Source organism: Esox lucius, chromosome 3 (assembly GCF_011004845.1).
Source record: "Esox lucius isolate fEsoLuc1 chromosome 3, fEsoLuc1.pri, whole genome shotgun sequence".
Taxonomy (NCBI): Eukaryota; Metazoa; Chordata; class Actinopteri; order Esociformes; family Esocidae; genus Esox; species Esox lucius.
The window spans coordinates 2,989,976-3,014,618 of record NC_047571.1 but is presented as its reverse complement, the minus strand read 5'-3'; the positions used below and the strand labels follow the sequence as shown (position 1 = coordinate 3,014,618).

General features: G+C 39.2%; 1 protein-coding gene across 3 annotated transcripts; it reads right to left on the bottom strand.

Moving 5' to 3' along the window:
• Positions 1 to 787: 787 nt before the first annotated feature.
• Positions 788 to 17,632, bottom strand: bpnt2 (3'(2'), 5'-bisphosphate nucleotidase 2). 3 transcript variants are annotated; one of them, XM_020045308.2, is made up of 6 exons: positions 17,043 to 17,632; positions 16,549 to 16,708; positions 15,923 to 16,018; positions 14,268 to 14,429; positions 13,719 to 13,868; positions 788 to 816 (listed from the first exon to the last, which is right to left on the bottom strand). In XM_020045308.2, the coding sequence occupies exons 1-6, from the start codon at positions 17,379 to 17,381 to the stop codon at positions 803 to 805; spliced, it is 921 nt and encodes a 306-aa protein (XP_019900867.1). In that variant the 5' UTR covers positions 17,382 to 17,632; the 3' UTR covers positions 788 to 802. The 3 variants fall into 3 exon arrangements, with proteins under 3 accessions (XP_019900867.1, XP_019900866.1, XP_010863769.1); XM_020045307.2 differs by lacking the exon at positions 788 to 816 and adding an exon at positions 6,328 to 6,837; XM_010865467.3 differs by lacking the exon at positions 788 to 816 and having other exon boundaries at positions 12,046 to 13,868.
• Between the last annotated feature and the right edge of the window lie 7,011 nt (positions 17,633 to 24,643).

Below are 24,643 nucleotides of genomic sequence, written 5' to 3'. Positions count from 1 at the left end.
CCTCGAATCAATCAAATATGCTGAACACAAGTGGAAAATCAGTGGCGATCTCAAAATCATTGCTGTACTCTAAGGAATGCAACTAGGGTACACTAAGTACTGTTGCTTTTTATGTATGTGGGACAGTAGGGATAGGAAAGCACATTACATTCAAGCTGACTGGCCTGCAAGAAATCTTGACTCTAGCGAGAAAAATGTCATTGCCGAGCCTCTCGTGGACCCAAAAGATGTTCTTCTTCCACCACTTCATATAAAGCTTGGTCTGATGAAAAATGTAGTCAAAGGAATGAACCAGGAAGAACAGGCCTTTAAGTACTTAAGAGACACATTTCCTAGATTGAGTGATGGAAAGGTTAAGGAAGGTATTTTTGTTGGGCCACAAATTCGACAACTTGTAAAGAATCCTGCATTTGACCGAGTTTTGGAGGGGAAAGAAAAGGAAGCTTGGGAAGCCTTAAAGGGAGTTATACATGGATTCTTAGGCAACAAAAGAGATGATAACTACACTCAGTTGGTGACAGTACTGGAAAAATACCATCAACTAGGATGCAATATGTCCCTTAAAATCCATTTTCTCCACTCTCACCTTGACTTTTTCCCTCCTAGTGGTGGAGCTGTCAGTGATGAACAAGGAGAAAGATTCCATCAGGATTTTTCTGTAATGGAACAAAGATATCAGGGCCATTGGAATGAAGCTATGCTTGCGGATTACTGCTGGTCTGTGTGTAGGAATGCTCCGGAATTTACTTACAAGAGGCAAGCCAAAAGAAAACGATCTCATGAAGCCACCACATGATTCTCTTCACACCGAACCACCTGCCAAGTATTCATCCATCAATGTAGAACTCTTAGAATATAACTGACATCATATTTTACACATATTACTGGGTGCATTACATATTTCAAACACACAAATATTGACATACTGATGTTTTTATCATTTTATATATATATATATATATATATAAAAATATTTTGTGACTAAAGGGGGGGTGGTGCCCTAGCGCCCTCTATTGGCCAGTCGCCACTGCAGATGTCCTCTGGTTGTTTTACTGAAGTGATCAGTGGTAGTGGTTACTGAAGTGATCAGGCCTCCTTCTGATACTTTTAGTAAAGTGATCAGTGGTTTGGATGTGTCGAGTATACACAGAGGTTTCACATAAGCAGAGTTTAGATATGTTTGGTAACGTATTTTAAAGTGACAGCAGAGGCCTATTTCAATCTCTGTATAAGCAACAAGGTTGTATTCTACCGCACTCTGATTCCCAGATGTACCATAACCCCCTTCCCAGCAAGGACAAATGGAAACCTAAAACACTGACAACCTCATTACTTCAAGGCTTGTAATGCTTTGGTTGAGGAAGTGGAGACATAATCCACTGGCCCCTTAAACAGGTGAGAATGAAACACAAATGATGTAGGTATGTTAAAGGTAAGGGGAGAGTACGTGTTTCCCTATCTGTTCAGTCTGAAGGCTGTGTGTGTGTGTTCAATGACAGGCTGGCAGAGGAGAGCTGCAGGTCTAGACAAACCAGCAGAATAGAACCCTGGAAACATTAATCAGTGTGGTTGAGGGCCTCAACCACACTCATTACTGGAGATCACCCTATGAATGGCAGAAAAGGTGCTTTGAGAAACATGTGAAGCCAGTATGTGTCAGTCTGTACATGCTAATCTAGTACACTAGCCACATATGCACTGTATTTACATCACATTAGTCATTTAACAGGGTGGTTGTGGAGGCAAAAACTCGCGGCATCCTGTGGAGAGTGCTTCGGGAATATGGGGTCCTGGGTCCTTTGCTAAGGGCTGTCAGGTCCCTGTACGACCGAAGCAGGAGCTTGGTCCGCATTGCCGGCAGTAAGTCAGACTTGTTCCCTGTGCATGTTGGACTCCGGCAGGGCTGCCGTTTGTCACCGGTTCTGTTCGTAATTTTTATGGACAGAATTTCTAGGCGCAGCCAGGGGCCGGAGGGTGTCAGGTTTGGGGACCACACGATTTCGTCTCTGCTCTTTGCGGATGATGTTGTCGTGTTGGCCCCTTCAAGCCAGGACCTTCAGCATGCACTTGGACGGTTTGCAGCCGAGTGTGAAGCGGTGGGGATGAAAATCAGTACCTCCAAATCCGAGGCCATGGTCCTCAGTCGGAAAAGGGTGGCTTGCCCACTTCAGGTTGGTGGAGAGTGCCTGCCTCAAGTGGAGGAGTTTAAGTATCTAGGGGTCCTGTTCACGAGTGAGGGAAGGATGGAACGGGAGATTGACAGACGGATCGGTGCAGCTTCTGCAGTAATGCGGTCGATGTATCGGTCTGTCGTGGTGAAGAAAGAGCTGAGCCGCAAGGCGAAGCTCTCGATTTACCGGTCAATCTACGTTCCTACTCTCACCTATGGTCATGAGCTTTGGGTCATGACCGAAAGGACAGGATCCCGGATACAGGCGGCCGAAATGAGCTTTCTCCGCAGGGTGGCTGGGCGATCCCTTAGAGATAGGGTGAGAAGCTCGGTCACCCGGGAGGAGCTCAGAGTAGAGCCGCTGCTCCTCCACATCGAGAGGGGTCAGCTGAGGTGGCTTGGGCATCTGTTTCGGATGCCTCCGGAACGCCTTCCTGGGAAGGTGTTCCGGTCCCGTCCCACCGGGAAGAGACCCCGGGGAAGACCTAGGACACGCTGGAGGGACTATGTCTCCCGGCTGGCCTGGGAACGCCTCGGTGTCCCCCCGGAAGAGCTGGAGGAAGTGTCTGGGGAGAGGGAAGTCTGGGCATCCCTGCTTAGACTGCTGCCCCCGCGACCCGGGCCCCGGATAAGCGGAAGATGATGCTATGCTAGTCATTTAACAGATGCTCTTATCATCAACGACTTCTAGGATCAGTTCAGGCTAGTAACCTTTTGGTAACTGACCCAACATGTTAACCACTACAATATACTGACATCTATACAACACCTTCAACAACCTCTTTCATATATTTTAGTCTACCTTCCTAGCTCCAGATGATCCGTGTTATGCTATGGGAGTCCCATCCCATATCCTCCTTCTTCACTGTCAGAAAACACCTTAAACACCACCCGCTTCCCACAAATGAACCAGGTCAGTAGTCAAAACTCATGCTCAATCATATTGTTACACCCTCTCTCACTCTGTCTGCCTCCTTCTCTGTGTTTGTGCTGTTATTTGCAGATTGGGGACAGGTGGATATGATTGGGTCGTTAAAGCCTTGTATGCCTACTTTTACACGTCACAGGTTAGTTTTTCTTTATAGTTTTATACTTTGTTTTTTAATTTAAAAAATGTAATGCCAATGTTACTCCTTTAATGCCAACGTGTGGAAACTTCAACATGCATCCAATACATTTTCCTTTTAATGAAGTGATCACTGATTAGGATTGGATTTAGAGTTTGAGTCAATAATATTCATTAGTTCAACATATGCAGATGTACTGGTTATCTACTTATCAGTTCATTTGACTAGTTTAGTTATTATTGGTTAGATGCTAACTGCATTTTGTTTTACTGTACTTGTTCAATGACAAAGTTGAATATAATCTATTCAAGCAGCATATTTCAATTTATTTATGGACAACATTTATATTTTACCCCACTCAGATGCAGGTCCCCTGAGAAGTACAAGTGAAGTCCAAAAGCATAGACTGTCTCACTGCTGGTTTAACTATTTCTGCTTGTTTAGAGGACAAAGTCAACCATTGAATTAAACCCACAGTGTAAAGTCACTCCATGATTTCCATATCAACAATTCCCCAGGTTTCACATGCCCATGCAATACTACTGAAACTAACAGTAATTTATTATTTTCAAGTAAAAATGTAAATGACTGACCATGCCTAATTATTCAGCCCTCAGTCCTTTATTAAAAACTGGAGATGGCCTTATTAGGTGTCATTCAGAAATGTAATGACATTATACACATTTCTATGTGATTATTTTGTCTTAGTCCCAGTGCTCATCCTACCTCTATCAAATGTATCATGTACAACATCCGTTATGTTGTATCATGTACAACATCAGTTACAACATCATGTACAACATATACAATATGAGTTAAAACTCATGAAGCGACTATAGTCTACACACCCACAACAATGGGTCTGTCGCATTACATACTAGGATTATGTAATGCGACAGATTAGGTACAATGTTGTGAAATATATTATTTATCCAGGTTTTTATCAATTATTATTTTCGTGTCTGCAACTTTTATTTAATGAAAATAAATGAACAAACATTTATTTAGTGTTAGAATTTTTTTTTGCAACACAAAATACATGCTCACTTACAGGGATGTAAACAAATTTGGACACAATTTTATACAGATGCGCTTTGTCTGTATAGGACATTTCTGGACAATGATTTTTAAGTCATAAACATGTTACCAACTCTTGAAATGTTGCATTTATATTCCTTTCAATGTAGATTAGATGTTTGCTAGTGAATCCTTGTTTCATGTGGATAGTTTCTGATATCCCTATGAAGAGTTGAAGCAAGGCTCTGATTTGACTACAAATAGAAATGTTCAACTATTCAACCCTTCCTTTTCAAGATGACCATTAAAATAAATGTAAAGTAAACTTCACAAGTAACGTCAGTTTAACAGAATGTTTAACAGAATGCTTAATGGTGTCAAGCAAAATACTCAAACTTGGCGTGATGTTAATGCGCAAGAAAACGTAATGTTGAGACACCATATTATGACAATGTAGGTCCCGATCAGTCCCAATATTGGGATACTAACTTACTATATACTAAACAGTACGTACTTTACCATCATCTGGGAAGTACCTACTGTAATTGTAGTAAGTGGTATGTAGTATGCAATTTGAGATTCAGCCATAGTCTAGGCCTATGTCAATTAACTTTTGGCTTTTGAAGACAGTGAAAGTGGCAAGACATGTTTTTTTTTTTTACTTGTTTATTTTTATAGATATGTTCTTTGGAACTAAATTAAATACGCCAATTCATGCTTGGTCACAATGACAGAAAAAATCATTTATGTTTGCAAACACGGACAGGACAAAAGTAATGCGAGCGAGAAAATACACAGACATTTTTTTGGGGTTCTGTTTCCGCCTGATGGACTTTCTTTGAAACACAGCTAAATTAAGATTGACAATTAGCCTGCGAGTGAGTTATTGGGCTGGGACTCTTATAAATGCAGCCTTCAGACTGAATAATTGAACAGAACACTCACTTAAATTTGCCAGACTTATCGAAATAAGCCTGCATTTTCCTTTATCTGCCTTGATGGAACACCCCCCCTGGTCCTTTGAGACTTGCCAGCTGATTATTAAGTCCTTGATTATGAATTTGGGAGTGCCTGTTCATGGCCTCAACAAAATTGTGAAGCATCTGGTCCCTGAAAGGGTTTGATACATCTGAAAAACATGAACATTTGAAAACAAAATGATCTTCTTTAACTTCTGAATTCAGTGTAAAGAATACTCAAAACTCATTTAAACAAGAAAACAGCCAAGCCTAGTTCAGCTTGGCAGACACATAGAATGTGTCACCATCTCGAGATCCTTAACCACTAAACCACAGAGCTGTAAATTTGTCACCTGTCAGTATAGCCTCTTGTCTTAACCCAGCATCTGTATATGCTGAACAAATTCTCTTTTGCCACTGGTCATTTTAATAGTTAATTGGCCATTCAAGAATGACATTGATACAGTTAAACTGACTAACGTTTCTTAATAATTTACCTCCATCACAAATAGCGTCTATGTATGCCATTTGCCACTGGCTGTTTTAACAGCGTATTAACCAGTAATAAGCTTTACCGGTATCTACTAAATTAATGGAATAGTCATATGAATTGAGCAATTGCTAGCGAGTCTCCCAAAGCAATATCATTTCATGGCATAAGAACTTATTTTTTTCTTTCATGGCAAAACAACATACTTTTCTCTTTCATTCGTGAATTACATTTATACAGTAACTTTTAACAAAGGCGACGATAACTAACTTTTTGCCGGACTGCATAAGCGGAGCGTCTATGAACTGTATGGCTTTTGCCACTGGCCATTGTAACAGCTTATTAGTCAGTAATATGCTTACTACTATCTACTAATTTCCTAGGAATAATCATAAGAGTTGAGCAATTGCTAGCAAGACTGAAGATTAACTTTTCCATGCCAGAAACCGTCACAATATAGCCGTATACAGTTAAGGCTTACCATAACGTAACTACTGTATGTTGTAGCCAGCAAATGTGTTTGTCTATCGTGACCCAAAACACGATGGTCAGTCAGTCAGTCAGCCCCTCATTCACTCACTCAGTAAGAGACATTCACATCCATTAAAATATTTTATTGGATGTTGTGCTTATGTACAGAATAAATGCATTACATTCTGTTTCATAAATAAGTGAACATACAGACGGGAGACAAATGAGTAGAGGAACATAATTAATGCAGATGGTTCCATACAGGTGTACTGATACAATAAACAACCTATCAAGCCCTGAGGCATGTAAGAAAACACAGTTAAGGCCCAGTTAACCTCGATTTTGGATCAAGTTGGCAAGAGACAAGGATCTAAGTCACTTTGAAGGAGGGTTCATTATTTGGATGGCACGGACAGCAGGGGCTTCAGTCACAAACACAACTGGTCAATGTTTCAATAGGAACAGTGACAAAAGTTACATCTGCATTAAGATCCTTGGGAGATCCATCACTAAATAGGGTTGGAAATGTATGTTGAAAGCACACATTCAATGACTGTGATGCTCATGCATTGTTGTGATATGCAAGGAAAAACAATTGTAACTCTTTTCCAGGTGACTGAGAATGTCAATGCAGGACGTGATCAGACTTTCAGGAAGAACAACCTGTTGAGAACAACACAGAGAATGATATCATAGTAGGGTGAAAGTGCATAAACTCCCCATTACAGAGTTTTTTCCTGTAATTTAGGGTGTGCATAAAGGGTGTGCATTGTTCCTCACCGTCCCTTGATAAGGAATATGTACTTTTTATTATCATGGCATATCTATTGTTGGAGCTATTGAAATGAAGAAATTCCGTCAAATTTTGAAAATTCAGATAAAAATAAAATAAAGGGCGTGCATTGTTCCTCAACCTCCCCTGATCAAGAATATGTACGTTTTATAATCATGGCATTTCTACTGTTTGGAGCTATTGAAATGAAGAAGTTCCGTCAAATTTTGAAACTTCAGATTTTGAAAAAATAAAAGGTGTGCATTGTTCCTCACCCTCCCCTGACTAATAATATATGCTTTTCAAAGTTATTGTATATTTTTTGTAAGAGCTATTGAAACTAGAAGTTTGAAGAAGAGGGCTGCATTTGTACACAGTGGCCCTCATTTATCAAAAGTGCGTACACCAAATTTCCAGCGTACACCTGGCGTACACCCAAAACCACGGTGACTTTGAGATTTATCAATATGGACGTTGGCGTACGGCACTCTCAAATCCTACGCCAGCTCAGGAGGTGGTGTACGCACGTTTTGAGTTAGTGCGGAAATGCGCAGGAAAAAAAATCCTAACGTACTGACAAACTAAAAGATATGATATATTATGACCCACTGTAAAAAAAAACAACAACATAATTACAAACTTCAGTGTTTATTTTTGTGCAACATGGACTTCAAGGTTTAATTTGTGTGACTTTCCAAAGCATTTGATTTATATGTATTCCTTCAGATGCGAGCCTGTGCGCTTTACATGACGTTTCAGGGTTAGGGCCGGCAGTTGCGCACGGACTGGGTTCCGTAATAAAAGGCTTTTAATGACCAAAATATAATTCAGACTGACAAAATAATAAAAATGACATTCTTCTTCTTTTAAATAATAATAGAAATAATAATAATAACGACATTCTTCTTCTAAATAACAATAAACGTCATTAATAATAAATATCATGAAATAATAAGACGAATATTACAAATTGTCATGCAATTATTAATGTGAATGAATGGTACTCCACATCACATCATCATCTTTTATTCCGCTTTTTAAACTGCAAAATGAAACAATTTTATTTATTTCTACCTCCCTGGTGATCGTCTCAATCTCCACGTCAGAGAAGTTTCTCTTTTTTGCCGTCTTCCGTGTGTCCATAGCGTAAAATGAGGGCGTGGGGGAAGCGGAGACTTGAATATATGAGGGCGTGTTATTCTAATGACGATCGTTTTCAGCCGCGGCATTTATCAAGGGCAGGTATTGCGTACACCTGGATTTTAAAGGTACGCACAGATTCATAAATCAGGCGGTGAGAGTAGTGTAAGCAAAATCTTACGCCAACATATACGCCCGTTTCTACGCAAGAATGATAAATGAGGGCCAATGGCCCTCATTTATCAAAAGTGCGTACACCAAATTTCCAGCGTACACCTGGCGTACACCCAAAACCACGGTGACTTTGAGATTTATCAATATGGACGTTGGCGTACGGCACTCTCAAATCCTACGCCAGCTCAGGAGGTGGTGTAGGCACGTTTTGAGTTAGTGCGGAAATGCGCAGAAAAACTAAAAGATATGATATATTATGGCCCACTGTAAAAAAATAAAAAAATAAAATTACAAACTTCAGTGTTTATTTTTGAGCAACATGGACTTCAAGGTTTAATTTGTGTGACTTTACCAAAGCATTTGATTTATATGTAGGCTATTCCTTCAGATGCGAGCCTGTGCGCTTTACATGACGTTTCAGGGTTAGGCCCGGCAGTTGCGCACGGACTGGGTTCAGTAATAAAAGGCTTTTAATGACCAAAATATAATTCAGACTGACAAAATAATAAAAATGACATTCTTCTTCTTTTAAATAATAATAGAAATAATAATAATAACGACATTCTTCTTCTAAATAACAATAAACGTCATTAATAAATATCATGAAATAATAAGACGAATATTACAAATTGTCATGCAATTATTAATGTGAATGAATGGTACTCCACATCACATCATCTTTTATTCCGCTTTTTAAACTGCCAAATAAAACAATTTTATTTCTTTCTCCCTGGTGATCGTCTCAATCTCCACGTCAGAGAAGTTTCTCTTTTTTGCCGTCTTCCGTGTGTCCATGGCGTAAAATGAGGGCGTGGGGGAAGCGGAGACTTGAATATATAGGGGCGTGTTATTCTAATGACGATCGTTTTCAGCCGCGGCATTTATCAAGGGCAGGTATTGCGTACACCTGGATTTTAAAGGTACGCACAGATTCATAAATCAGGCGGTGAGAGTAGTGTAAGCAAAATCTTACGCCAACATATACGCCCGTTTCTACGCAAGAATGATAAATGAGGGCCATTGTAACTGATGTTTGAAATCAGACGTTTATAGTGTTTGAAATAATGAATCGCATACTCGGTTGTCAAGGGAGAGAGTAATTCAATCATTTATTGCAGCATTAGATAGTCGTGTTCATGAGGTTATGGAGCCGGTCTTCCTTATGCAACCTCATTCTCATCTAACTCAATCTCAAAGAAACTTCCGGGTGTCCTCACCTTTATAGACATCCCAAACTGAATAAACATTAGCCCATTGGCTATTTACTGTTGTGCTTTGAATGAACATGACTTCCTGTGTGCAGATCAACAGATGGTCTTTTGCAATCTAAACATAACAAGCATACACTCCGACACTGAACTAGTCAACTCAGTCCAATATGTTAAGCTGACTAACAGAATGGACATGTTCATAACATACACTCACCTAAAGGATTATTAGGAACACCTGTTCAATTTCTCATTAATGCAATTATCTAATCAACCAATCACTCGGCAGTTGCTTCAATGCATTTAGGGGTGTGGTCCTGGTCAAGACAACCTCCTGAACTCCAAACTGAATGTCAGAATGGGAAAGAAAGGTGATTTAAGCAATTGTGAGTGGGGCATGGTTGTTGGTGCCAGACGGGCCGGTCTGAGTATTTCACAATCTGCTCAGTTACTGGGATTTTCACGCACAACCATTTCTAGGGTTTACAAAGAATGGTGTGTAAAGGGAAAAACATCCAGTATGCAGCAGTCATGTGGGCGAAAATACCTTGTTGATGCTAGAGGTCAGAGGAGAAAGGGTCGACTGATTCAAGCTGATAGAAGAGCAACTTTGACTGAAACAACCAGTCGTTACAACCGAGGTATGCAGCAAAGAATTCGTGAAGCCACAACACGCACAACCTTGAGGCGGATGGGCTACAACAGCAGAAGACCCCACCGGGTACCACTCATCAAATAGGAAATAGAGGCTACAATTTGCACAAGCTCACAAAAATTGGACAGTTGAAGACTGGAAGAATGTTGCCTGGTCTGATGAGTCTCGATTTCTGTTGAGACATTCAGATGGTAGAGTCAGAATTTGGCATAAACAGAATGAGAACATGGATCCATCATGCCTTGTTACCACTGTGCAGGCTGGTGGTGGTGGTGTAATGGTGTGGGGGATGTTTTCTTGGCACACTTTAGGCCCCTTAGTGCCAATTGGGCATCGTTTAAATGCCACGGCCTACCTGAGCATTGTTTTCATCATCCTCTGATGGCTACTTCCACAAGGATAATGCACCATGTTACAAAGCTTGAATCATTTTAAATTGGTTTCTTGAACATGACAATGAGTTCACTGTACTGAAATGGCCCCCACAGTCACCAGATCTCAACCCAATAGAGCATCTTTGGGAGGAGGTGGAATGGGAGCTTCATGCCCTGGATGTGCATCCCACAAATCACCATCAACTGCAAGATGCTATCCTATCAATATGGGCCAACATTTCTAAAGAATGCTTTCAGCACCTTGTTGAATCAATGCTACGTAGAATTAAGGCAGTTCTGAAGGCGAAAGGGGGTCAAACGAAAGGGAGTATTAGTATGGTGTTCCTAATAATTCTTTAGGTGAGTGTATATCTACTGAATACATGTTCAACTAGACTTTGTTCTTTTTGAATGAGTTATGCACAGCAAACATTTTATGTTTTTATATTTCACCTTCCACTATATACCACCTTCAAACTGTGGAAGACATGGTTGTACAGTTCTGCTAGTTTATTTTTAAAATCATTTTCTACATAAATTTGAAGTAAAATGAATGGACAGAGATAACTTTGAACCTATTCGATGCAAAATGAACATGACAGCGTGCAATAGTGTTAGAAATGCCGCAAATTGAAGACAAATGTGTCTACATCACATACTATATGAAGTATTTATAATAGTCACTCATTTCATGCACACAACCATTTAATTTAAACAAAGGATTTGGAAAGATATAGCAACGTCACAGCTATATTAACAGGCTTAGCATGTGGAATTTCAGACACAACATATGCTCATACTGTACAAAATAGTCATTTTTAGAAACAAAGTTGAACAGTACAATTTGAAAATCACAGTGCATGTCTGCTTGAGCTTGAATGTCTTTTTTTTGAATGATTTAGTTGGAATCTCAACATGCCTACTGTATATAAAAAAACAAAATCATCATCACCAAACATCTTAAATATGTTGATAAATTAGCATGTTTACCTAAAAATCATTTTTTTGACAACATACCTATAACAGCATGGTTTCTAGTACCATATACAGTGGATATAAAATTTCTACACACCCCTGTTACAAAGCCAGGTTTTTGTGATGTAAAAGAATTAGACAGAGAAATCACATCAGAACTTTTTTCACTTTTAATGGGACCTATAATGTGAACAATTCAATTGAAAAACAAAATGAAATCTTCAAGGTGGAAAAATTTAAAATAAAAACCTTACAATAACCTGGTTGCATAAGTGTGCACACCATTAAATTAATACTTTGTTGAAGCACCTTTTGATTGTTCACATAACAGGTCACATTAAAGGTGGAAAAAGTTCTGACATGATTCATCTTTGTCTCATTCTTTTACATGCCAAGAACCTGGCATTTTAACAGGGGTGTGTAGACTTTATATACACTGTAGGTTTCTTATTTACAAATGTAAAGTCTTCACTGGTGGCCACAGATGGAGATAGGCGAAGACTTTATAAACTGGTTCAAACGCTTAATCCTGATTGGCTAAAGGCCATAGTACAGAAGATAATTTACAACGGGTACGAGAACGAATGTATTTTTACTGTTCTAATTGCATTGGTAATAAGCATTATAACAGTAATAAGGCAGGGGTTTGTGGTATATTGACAAGGTACAGTACCACTGCAATGGCCGGTATCCAATCATTACTTGTTGGGTTGTACCTGTATTTACCAGACCCTGCCTTAAGTATATCACCTATCCCCCAAAAGTGAATAGGCAGTGAGGCTGATGTTAGCAGTGAACTCACACAGAAAATAGAAATAGTTCTTAATAAAACATTATACAGCTGTACATTCACATACATACAGTAGTGTACTCAAACTTGAGTGAATATGAAGTACCATGCAAATTCAATTCCTTTTGTGGCAGCCAAAACCCACCCCTATTATGTAACATTTCAAGCAATAGTTAAACCATTCATCGCCCTCAAATGGTCACCCTTTCTAGCATAACTTCTGTAGCAATTAGCAACTAACAGAAGCCACCTAGTCATAGGATGTTATTTTGCTACAGGGAAAATGGCTTCTATTTTACATTAAATACAGGAAGTAAAATCCACCATATTTTGCCCTGTGCCTTTAAAAGCAATCACATCCCACCGGTGACAAAAACAACGCTACAGCATTGACTAAGGTTCCATGCCAATGAAAGGCAATCATCTCTTTGAAACACGCTATAGTTGTACACACACATGTAGCTTTTCCTTAACCTATTTGCTCACTTTTTCTAGAAATAGCTCAGCTGTTGAAAGTGCTACAGATGGGATTTGTCCCCTTGCTTGAAAATAATAGCATGCTTTATACAAAACAATCTTGCCCTTCTCTATTTCATTTAGCACACACGTGTCAAACTCTTTTGGTGTACCAGTTTATACAACAGTAAAAACACGGTTTCCTGAGGAAGACAACAATGTACAACACCTAGGGGACAAATTTCAAACAGATCTTTCGACCAAAAGGGAGTTAATATATTCACAGCAATCAAGTAACTACTGACCTAGGATGATCCATCAGTCTAAGACACTGCTTCCGGTAAACATGTACTGCTGCAGTGTGGGTTCAAATCCCATCTACTGATGAGCAAAAACTCTCACATATCGTTCACCACTGTCTTGTCCAAAAAAGCATAAAATGCCTAATAAATATAAAAACTTTAGATGGTACATTATGGCAAAATGATTGCCTAAAATATGTAGTGCAGCTTGTCTCACATAAAAATACTACACTACAGATTCTTAGCAACCACTAAATCACAACGCTGGCATGAAACAAATTGAGAAGAAAGAAAATCCCATATGTGGCACCTTTAACTCTTCTAAGTAACTTTTTAATACAAATATTATTCAGAAATGGTATAAGGAGTATGAAGGAGAGACTGATGGGCTCTGTTAATACACTGTAATATTTTCTCATCCCAGACTGTGCGGTTCTCTTGTCTGTGTTGATTCTAGTCTTCAAGGCCTGTTGTCAACTCAGCCATTTGTCTTTGTGAGTATATGTGCACATACGGGAGTTAGTGTGTGTGAATATCTTTGCTGTTGTTTGTGTACAATGGGAGTCTCTCTATCTTTCAGTGTTTATCAGCAGAGTCCCATGCCGGCAGTTTGGCAACAAGGGCTTGGTGATCCAACTTGATGCTGGCCAGCAAGCCACCCTTGTTGCCAAAGTCCCCGGAATAGTCTATCTGCTCACCCTTTAGCGTGGTCATGTGACCTCCAAGAGCTGAGAGCATGGCGTTGCCGGCGCAGATGTCCCACTTCTTAATGAAGGTGACGTGGATGTACATGTCGGCCTTCTCGGTTTCCTCATCAATCGGGTCTAGCAGAGCCAGCACTTTGTAGCCTGGGGACAGTGAAAAATATGAAGTACAGTAGGATTGTATGATTGAGCTGTATACATACCTGAAGGAGTGTCATACCAACGCTCAATCATGAAACACTTCACAGAAGCCCTCAGAAATACATACGCTTCTCAAAACGAAATGACAGTCAATTTCACAGTAAGTTGCATTAATGCCTCACTGATCACCCATTGCCATACCAAAATCAGATTAAGCAGACAGCCTACTGGTTAGACCAGTAATCAAATGTTTTTGCTAGATTGAATCCCTGAGCTGGAAAAGGTGAAAATAATAATTTTGTCCTTAAGCAAGTCAATTAACCCTAATTCCCTCTGTTTGTTGTTCTGGATAAGACCACTTGCATAGTGACTGAAATGTAAATGTGCCCCACAATGCAATACCTGCGCCCCCTGCGGGCAGAATGATGGTACTGTTGCCAAAAGCCTCCTCGACGAAACCCTTCACTTTCCCGGCATGCGAGCGTGATACAATGACCTTGGGGGAGTTCATGTTGTAGGTGGCGTGAGGCTTCATGTTAGATGCCTCGCCGACAAGGGCCCATGCTGTGGGTAGAAAAGTAACATGTTAAATAGCTCAAACAAAAAAAAAGTGTAGAGCAGGTATATCCAGGTGTAATCCTACTGTAGGTCTTGCCAGATTAATGCTGGTTATCAGTCCCACCAGATAATGAATGATACACACCGGGTGTGCCAGGTTTAAATCAGTTCGTAGTTAAGGGAATAGTGAGGTCCGGATTTGAATTTGAGGGCTGTAGGGTTAAAAGCATCAAAATAGTGGTTATATGGTTATAGGCCAAGTTGTCTGCAATGCCTTAAGTCATGAATGATCCCCTTCTGTGAGGGAGTTACTCTAGATAACAGCATTAGCTAAAATGTGTAAATGTTAATGTAAAGGATAGGTCCTTGAGGTTATTTAGGCTGGGGTAATGAAGATTAACTGAAATAACTGAAGTTATTATGAAGATCTTTTTGAGTACTTCAGTAAAAATAAATCTTTCAAGTAATTTTGTTAATTTGTGTCAATACAGTATGTCAGATCTGCTACCGCCGAAAGTATGATTAAACTGAACAAATGGCTCAATTGTTCGCAAGTATTTTTAACTTAAGCAGGGGATTGGTGTGTAGGTTCAACAAAAATGTGTCAATCATCTTCAATAACCTGCATCCTGCGTCCAATTATCAGTCATAAAGTTGCTTTTTTCTCAACGGCTTCCTAAAAACTGATCTTTTGTTCTCTGCGCATGTGAGACAAAGCTAATGGTCAATAAACGCTGAGCTGCAGGACCACATATGAATCTAGCCAGTGATATTGTAGCAGTGTGTCGCCAGCCATACAAATGAAAATAACATTCTTTCAAACAATCAAATAAAACAAGTCATCAAGTGAATTGTTTTTAACTTAAGTGAAAGCTTGGTATAGGTTTTGATTCTATAAATCTTTATCAGCCCAATCAACAAACTACATTCATTATTTTACCCAGCATCAAATTATCAGTTATAAAAATGTATTCATAATACTGCCTGGCTTAATCTGTTTTTCTAAGCAAATTTCCGCAAACACTCATGCGAATCCTCACAGTGATTATGTTGGTGCCAGCTGTTTGAATGAACGACAAAATTGAACAAGTCACTAAACAAGACATGTGACTCTGAAGTCTGTAAAAAGACTATATAAATAAATAGTTTTTGCGAAATAGGACCACAATGGTGGCAGCTGGGCTCTATGGCACAATGCAGGCATTCACCAACAAAGCCACATTCTATTGAGCTCCGCTGCTGCGGGGGGATTTCTCAAAGCAGTGACTTGGCCCCTGATGTCTACACCAACAGACAGGTTGTCCCTGGCTCATAGTTTACTTAGCTGAACGCTTACCATCATAATACAGTGCAACAGTGTTGCTCGGTCCTGTGACTCAATTATGGCTCACCCACACCTCTCCAAAGGAGTAGACATTTCCTCCACTAATTGTTATACCATTGAGGTGCAGTCACACACACAAACACTGTTAGTACAATCCCTGGAGAAGAACAAACACCTGTGATTCCAGTGAAAGGTTTGTGGATCACGCCTATCACCGGTTTTCCATTGACAGCCACGCACACCATGGTCGTCACATATTTCAGCAGGTTCTCTGTCAAAGAATACGAGAGTGATGAGTCAGGGTGCAACTTCAGAAACAGGACACCACTAAGATGGCTATGCAGTACCTAAATATAAGTAACCTCCCAAGCTTCGTTTCTTAATACACACTCAATGAGCAAGTCACAGGTAATCAGGTTTAGGTCAGAAGGGATTTGACTGCAAATTCTGACATAATACAACTTCTTGCTTAAGGTTTGTATTTAGTATCAATTGCTGCATTATTTAGCAGCTTGAACCCTAACTGCGCTACACAAGCAAAATCATCTGCTATAATGTGAAGCCTATGCTAACAAAATACTTTCATTTAAAATGTTAATTATTTTGATGTTGCCTAGAGTTTAGAACATCTGACTAGTGGCTAAAAGGCCACTAGCTCTCATCCCCATCCCTGCAACGTGAAAGCTATGTAGTTTTGTCCCTGAGCAAGTCTGTTAACCCTAATTTATCTTCCTCCATGCAAGGTCGTGGCTGTAAAACTTGACTGGTTAAATAACAGTACAATAAAAATAAATACCATACCGGTGTACTCCTGTGTGGCGTCCAGTGGGTCTATCCAGACTGTGATGCTGTCTGCAGGCACCTCTCGGCTCCCCTCTACCCTCCTCAGGATTTCAGCTGGGATTTCTCGGTTCCACACACCCTGTTCATTGTTTGTCTCATCATGCTCTTCAGAATTGACCTGTAAGGAACATACAGTTCAACATGATAAAATATCACAACAATTAGGGCTATTCTCATCCAAACCTTTTATACAACTATGTTAGTAGTTAATGAAATACTGTGGTAAATATACAATACAGCAGGACCAAAGAAGGGTGCGACTTTACTTGATATTGGTAAATTTGCGTAGTATAATATCCAAATGTTTGCTTGCTGACTTTCCATAGTTAGTGAAACTGAACCGTGGAATTCTAGAATACCTAGTTAACTGGGCACCAGCTACTGATGTTTATATTGACTAATATATGAATGTTGGCAAAGACGTGAGGGAGTAAATAAATATTCGTCCTTACCTGTAAATATGGGTAGGTGTTCTTTATTAGATAATACATCTTTCTGTGCGAATTTAAGTCCCCCTGAGTAAGCTTTTCGCTCGCTCCTTCCTTCGTTTTCCCCTTGGTCTTCTCTTCCAGCTTGTTGTCTTCACGCACCCTCTTTACTTCCTGACCGCCTTGGACTGCAGCCTCCACTGACAATGCGAGCAGGTCCCGGAGGCTTACGGTTTTTTTTTGCGTGAAGGCAGCTATCCTGCTTGATATCACTCCGGCATAGAGGTGATATATGACGCCAATTCCCAATAAACAAAACACGGCCACTCCAAGTGGCGATAGACGGATTCCCATTGGAGCCATGGGAGGTTAACTTCAGTACTAGTTAACGTTACAGCACCTTATTTGTCTGGCTCACCGCAGAGTTTGCTAAACTAGCTAAATGTCAAACACAACAAGCACAAAAACCGTCAGTGGTCAGAAATAATAATAATAAAGCTTGCCAACTAGCTAGCTAGTTCTCATTTCCAGTGTATTGTACAATTTTTGCTAATGTAGTAAAAAATTATGAATGTTGACCAGTAAAATGCAACCTAGCAAATCAGCGTCTTGTGAGCAACATTAAAAAACACTTCAGGGTCACAAAAATTAGGAAAGTTTCAAAATAAAAGAGGTCAACGAATTACTTTAAAACTAACATGAAAGTATTAAGAAAATGTACCTCTCAGAACATTGACAACAATTAATACTTCAATTAATACTTCATATTTAAGAGTAATTTCTTTAAAAAGTGGGTATCAAAACACGTTCATGTATTGTAGGAAATGTTCAGGAGACTGTATAGCAACAATTGCAAATACATAGTGCCCCCTGATTTTCCAGCATATAATCACTCTATATACTCTCCAGAACATTTCGTAAAATACATTCACTGCAGTGTATAGAATAGTTTTTTCTGTATGAGTCAAGAATTATATCATAAATGATTCATCAGTTTATTCTTACAATATGAAATGTTTACAACAATAGTTTGCTCCATCTCGATTTCTCAATGTGCTTCACCTTAGAATATTATTCACCCTATGTCAAGTAATATTTAAACAGCATTTTTCTTTAGTTTATATTTTTCAATATGCAGACATTCCTTTTATCATCTATATCTTTGCAATATACATTAAGCAAAGCGGCAAAATAGATAATTTAATATGATTAATATCGCGTTTCACCGCCGACCTTTATTCTGAAGGCAAAAATCCGAAAATCGGAAGTCTTATTGTTGCTACCGAATCTCTAATGTTGCCAGCGTGGCGCTAATGATTTCTTGTCTCCACGTACTCGGGGAGCGGGGTTAGAGTTCAAAGTTAACTGACTGTTTATCTTCCGGGTAGTGCTGATTACGTGACGATAATTTTAGCAGCTGTACCATTAGCGTCATGCTGGCAACAATAAAGATTCCATATAAACATAAGACTTTCGGTTTTCGGATGGTGCCATCAAAATAAAGGTCGGCGGAAGAACGTGATATTAATAATATTACATTAATCTTTGTTGCCGCTTAGCTTAGTGTATGTTGTAAAGATAGAGATAATAAAAGGTATATTTACATATTAAAAAACTATAAAGAAAAATGCTGTTTAAATATTACTTCATGTTAAATGAATTATATTCTAAAGTGGAGCACACTGAGAAATTGCGATGCAGTGAACTATTGTTTTAAAAGTTTCATATTTTAAGAATGAATTGATGAATCCTTTATGATGTAATTCTTATTAATTTGCTTGTGCTCATTAGTTATATGTAGACTCTTTGCACTAAATCCAGCAAAACTATACTTTCTACCTCCTCCCCCACTGCAACACATTAAAATATACTGTACATGGGATACATATTGCATCAAACAGAAAAAAACTACTCTATACGCCGCGGTGAATGTTTTGTAGAAAATGTCATGGGGCTATGTAATTGCAATTGCTGGCATTTTACTCCTCCCATATCATTGGCCACAATGCAAATGACTGTATATTAAATACATAATCCCCTAAACAGAAAAAAAACGATTCTATATGCCGCAGTGAATATTTTGTAGGAAATGTTCAGGAGAGTGTATAGATTCAAAATAAGCTGGAAAATCAAGTGGCACTGTGTGTTTGCAATTTTTGCTGGCATTTTACTCCGCCCATATCATTGGCTACAATCTACCTCAATGGATATGAAATACATATGGACTCAGACAGGCAGAAAAAAAATCTATACGCCACAGTGAATGTATTATTGGAAATGTTCAGGAGACTGTGTTAATATTAACTAGCGCAGTTACGTGTAAGTGTAAATGTTAGTAAATGTATTAGTTATAATGTATTAACATTTACTACATTCATTCAATAAGTGATTGTTCATGTTTATTCCTGTTGAAGTAAACATCTACTGTACTTTAACTAAAGATTGTATTTTATCTTTTTTCAGACAGCACATTTAACTTACTTGCTCATCTTCCAGCATCACATCTTCCTCTTGAGAATAGGTTGAGAACAGAGGATAAACTAATGTATTCATCTCTGAGTTACTCCTATACCTTATAAATCCATGTGCACATGTGGTACAATTACTAAACAGTGAGGAAATATTTACTAAATATCCTTTATGCATGACCATTATGGTATATTACAAACCAACAGCAATAAATTCAAGGAAATTGCCAGCTGAGGCCACCGAGATCAGGACCTCAGTAATAAAAAAATAAAAAAGTATCTCTGCTGACCTAAACATTTTTCTAAAAATAAAATCTAAACAATTGATTGTCCCTCTTGCCATTCTGTTTTGTGCCTATTACTTTCATTGTAATGCTGTACTACTGTCACTGTCACCTACTCAACGTATTAGCTGCAGTGTTAAACACCGGCTGGGCAAAGTATATGGCTAGGTCAGTTTTCAGAGCATGTTGCTATTGCTAGTTTGCACACTATTTGTAGAGCAGGAACAAAAAAAACTACTTCACTGGTAATTTGCTTACCTGCAGACTCAATAAGGTAGGAATAGATGTCCAGGTAGGACTCCTCTGGCCATAGAGTGGGGTTATTGCACCAGTTTGATGCTGGGAGACTGAATGGACATGATTTAAGACACTGATGGACCAAATATATTTTCTATGTATCTTGCACTTTCTATGGCAGGCATAGTGGACATATTGGGGCGACCCTGTTTTCCTGTAAAGTGCATTCCTTTAAGTGCTGTTCTCAGGTGTTCATGTTCATGCAATTCTCATTAAGAGGGCTGGGTCTTACAGTTAGGTGGGGCTGTTTGTCCGGATGGGACGTTCCACGGCGAGGTGACAAATTTGGGGGGCTTGTTGGACAGCAGGGGTGTGTCTATGGTTCCTCGGGCCATAGCTTATATGAGTGGGGTTTTGGCGGACATCAGCCTCTTTTTGGCTCCACTCCTGTGTGTGACAGAGAACCATGTACCTGTGAGTTACCTGGTGAGCTACAGTTCTTAGAGAGATTTTGCTAACTGTCTTTGTTTAGGTTAATAAGTAGGACTAAAGAATTCGAATGTTAATATAATATTGCAAACATTCATTGTTTAATACAAAATTCATTACGTTCTTACTCAGTAACCTAACAAAACTTAACGCTAGTTAGTTATTTATAATAGAACAGAACTCACAATAGATGTAGATGTATGTCCAAAAAATCCTTGATCTGCGTTTGTTTTGGGAGTTCATCAAATTGTAGTGAAACAATGTGATAATCCACATGTTGTATTGTGAGATTCAGAGCATATAGCTTATACCTTATACACTTTGAACAAGAGTTGACAAGAGAACCAAGTCGCTAAAATGAATGTTCCTTCTAGTTTTCACTGTACTACAGCGTGGGATCCAAATGGCGATTGTCTTGCCTTACTCATGTGCAATTCTCTATAGCGCCATTTACGGACACGGCAGTGTTTAAACACAGTAAAGAACTGTCCCCCTTGAAGCATTAAAGTCGAGGCTATAGACGAGTAGTTGAGCCGGTACCATGCAGTGGAAAATGGCTATTCGTTCGGGAAAATATTATGGTAACCAATGGCGAGATGTGTTTACTGTACATTTCTACACAAAGGTCCTTTACACAAGCAATAGTGCAATAGTCAAAGTCTATTTTATTTATAAACTACTAATGTTGACCAAAATTCTGTACACTAAAAATTAACAATATTAAAATAAATCAAATAATCAGTAAAAGAATAAAAGGGGTACAATAGCATCTCTGCTGGAAGAAAATGGCAACACAAGCAGATACAGCAGACTAAAGCGCACGCCCTCTTTCAGGGCTAGCCGCCAGCATAACGCAGTCGGGCCACTGGTGGAAAGCCCCCTGAGTTGAAAATTAGCTTATGCAAATTGAGATCAGGAGAAAAGCGGCAAAAGCTGGTGGCCCACTGGCTGTACGACATTATAGCCACCGCTTCGGGTCGTGGTCATGCTGGAAGACCCAGCCACGACCCATCTTCAATGCTCTTACTGAGGGAAGGAGGTTGTTGGCCAAGACCTCGTGATACATGGCCCCATCCATCCTCCCCTCAATACAGTGCAGTCGTCCTGTCCCCTTTGCAGAAAAGCATCCCCAAAGAATGATCCCCCAACCATGCTTCACGGTTGGGATGGTGTTCTTGGGGTTGGACTCCTCCTCCTTCTTCCTCCAAACACGGCGATTGGAGTTTAGACCAAAAAGCTCTATTTTTGTCTCATCAGACCACATGATCTTCTCCCATTCCTCCTCTGGATCATCCAGATGGTCATTGGCAAACTTCAGACGGGCCTGGACATGCGCTGGCTTGAGCAGGGGGACCTTGCGTGCACTGCAGGATTTTAATCCATGACGGCATAGTGTGTTACTAACGGTTTTCTTTGAGACTGTGGTCCCAGCTCTCTTCAGGCTGTTGACCAAGTCCTGCTGTGTAGTTCTGGGCTGATCCCTCACCTTCCTCATGTTCATTGATGCCCAACGAGGTGAGATCTTGCATGGAGCCCCAGACCGAGGGAGCTTGACCGTCATCTTGAACTTCTTCCATTTTCTAATAATTGCGCCAACAGTTATTGTCTTCTCACCAAGCTGCTTGCCTATTGTCCTGTAACCCATCCCAGCCTTGTGCAGGTCTACAATTTTATCTCTGATGTCCTTACACAGCTCTCTGGTCTTGGCCATTGTGGAGAGGTTGGAGTCTGTTTGATTGAGTGTGTGGACAGGTGTCTTTTATACAGGTAACGAGTTCAAACAGGTGCAGTTAATACAGGTAATAAATGGAGAACAGGAGGGCTTCTTAAAAAAAAACTAACAGGTCTGTGAGAGCCGGAATTCTTACTGGTTGGTAGGTGATCAAATACTTATGTCATGCAATAAAATGCAAATTAATTATTTAAAAATCATACAATGTGATTTTCTGGATTTTTGTTTTAGATTTCGTCTCTCAAAGTTGAAATGTACCTATGATAAAAATTATAGACCTCTACATGCTTTGTAAGTAGTAAAACCTGCAAAATTGGCAGAGTATTAAATACTTGTTCTCCCCAATGTTTGTCTGTTAATCATAATTTTTCCTTCAATTAATAGACTTTAACATGTTCACTTTTGTCAATAAAGCCATTGAAAGCTTTATAGACAAAAAGTAATAATAAGTAAATAATTAGTCAAAAATGTTTTTTTCCAGTGTATTTTTCCAGTGTATGTCTGATTCTCACCAAATTTGGTATGTGTCATTGGTATAACAAAATAAGGCCATATGGCCATATGGGGCACTATATAAGAAATTCACTTTAAATGCTCATTATTCAAGAACACAAATTGATTTCCTGGCTTGTAACACCTACCAGGCCTATAAGTCCTATCCTTGTGCGGCATTGTTATAGCTTGGATCCCTTAATTGCTATTTGCAGCTATATTCAAAGATTGTATTTTACCTAGCTTTTTTCAGACTCTGCACATTTAACTTACTTGCTCATATTCCAACATCACATCTTCCTCTTGAACAGATTGAGAACAGAGGGCAAACTTGAATGTACTCATCTTTGAGTTATTCCTATACCTTATAAATGCTTGGCAGAAATACTTTTATTAAAGTTGAACAATTTGCTCTCACTATTCTTCTATGTGTGTGTGTGTGTCTGTATTGTGACAGAGAGGGAGAGAGGTATAGGATAGTTAAAAAGAAAGGGAGAGAGTCAGGAGAAGATAAGACCAAAAGAGCTATTAAAGTATTATGAAAAGGAATATTTGATTACATCAGATTATATTGTGCACTAACTATGTAAAGTGACAATACAGATGCAAAACAGGAGATCGACAGTATTATGCAGATACTATAATTTATACAGTTTATACAGTTTGGAACAAAAACTTTGCCCCCTGTGAGACACAAAATGTATGACACTTCTTTGTTCTGGTTAACAGGGTGTATAATAAGTTGCAATTTACTAACTTTCAAGAGTGATCTTTCTTCAATCACAGTGAAATTATGGCTCCAAAAAGGCCATAATTATATTCAAAGTGTCTCTTTAAGGCTCCTCCCTGGCAGTTAAGGCTTGAACCCGGCAGTGGGCAAAGCACTGTGTTTGGTTGAAGAACACACTAACTACAGGCCGTTCATCATGCTCTTTCTTGCCATTTATTGTCTCACTGAAATTGCTTGAAATAAGAAAGACAGATATGGACACAAGTTATGATCGGGTAGTGCAAATGCGACAGGGAAATACTAATCTTCAAAACACGCGTTACCTTTTGGTTATTACCTTTTTCAAAACATGTTAACAAGCTAGTTAGCCTTGCTTGAGTCAACTCTAACGGTTACTACTTCAAAGATATGCTGCATTTTGTATCAACATTGATGCTCTAGTTAATGTTGTTAATGAAAGCTTCTTAGCAATAACTTGTCTTTTACAGGGTTGCCTACTTTGGGTAACCTGGCTGTAGTGAGACGTTGATGCCATGGGCTTAATAACACAAAAGCGCAGTTGCAGACTTAATCACATGCACATATTTGGACTCAATAGACTCTGTGCACCAGCGTAGTGACGAACTTCCGCTTTTTTCTAGAAGTCGGTATTGCAGTTTCCGGTTAACTTACTAATACTCATCATTAGTAAACACCTAAACTCACAAGATGCTGTTGTACGAAAAAAAGAATATATATTTAATGTACGTGACTCATTTAAGTTTCAAGGTACAAATGGGGCATCATTTTAATCAGGAGAATGTCCTCTTTTTAATAAAATATGGCTTGTGCCATTCAATTACTTCAAACGCTAGACTAGAAATATTTTTTATATACTTCCACGTAACGCAGGTTTAAGCGGAATTAATACCATATAGGACCAGATGTTTACTTCCTATGCCAGTTGTTATTTTTCAGTTTCGTTGTGAAATGAGGTTACAGTAGTAAAATAAAAGAGGAGACCTGTTTTGGTGCTTTTTGAGGCTATGGAATTTTAAGCTTCATTCAGGTTAGAAGAGGCTGAACGAAGGTTCGTTTCAATTCACTTGCTATGGGGACGCGCTAGCGTCCCAGCTCAGCCATCGTTCTTTTGCCATTTTGTGGCTAGGGTGTATTTTTATGCGTTCTATTGTCCTGCCTAATATTACACTAAA

What these genes read in the sequence shown, in the direction of transcription:
- bpnt2 (XM_010865467.3), bottom strand. Translation starts at nt 17,381, where the DNA reads ATGGCTCCAATGGGAATCCGTCTATCGCCACTTGGAGTGGCCGTGTTT. An exon ending in ACCTTTCACTGGAATCACAG is followed by an intron (nt 14,430 to 15,922) that starts GTGTTTGTTCTT and finishes TTCTACCCACAG; the next exon opens with CATGGGCCCTTGTCGGCGAG. An exon ending in TCTGCCCGCAGGGGGCGCAG is followed by an intron (nt 13,869 to 14,267) that starts GTATTGCATTGT and finishes CACTGTCCCCAG; the next exon opens with GCTACAAAGTGCTGGCTCTG.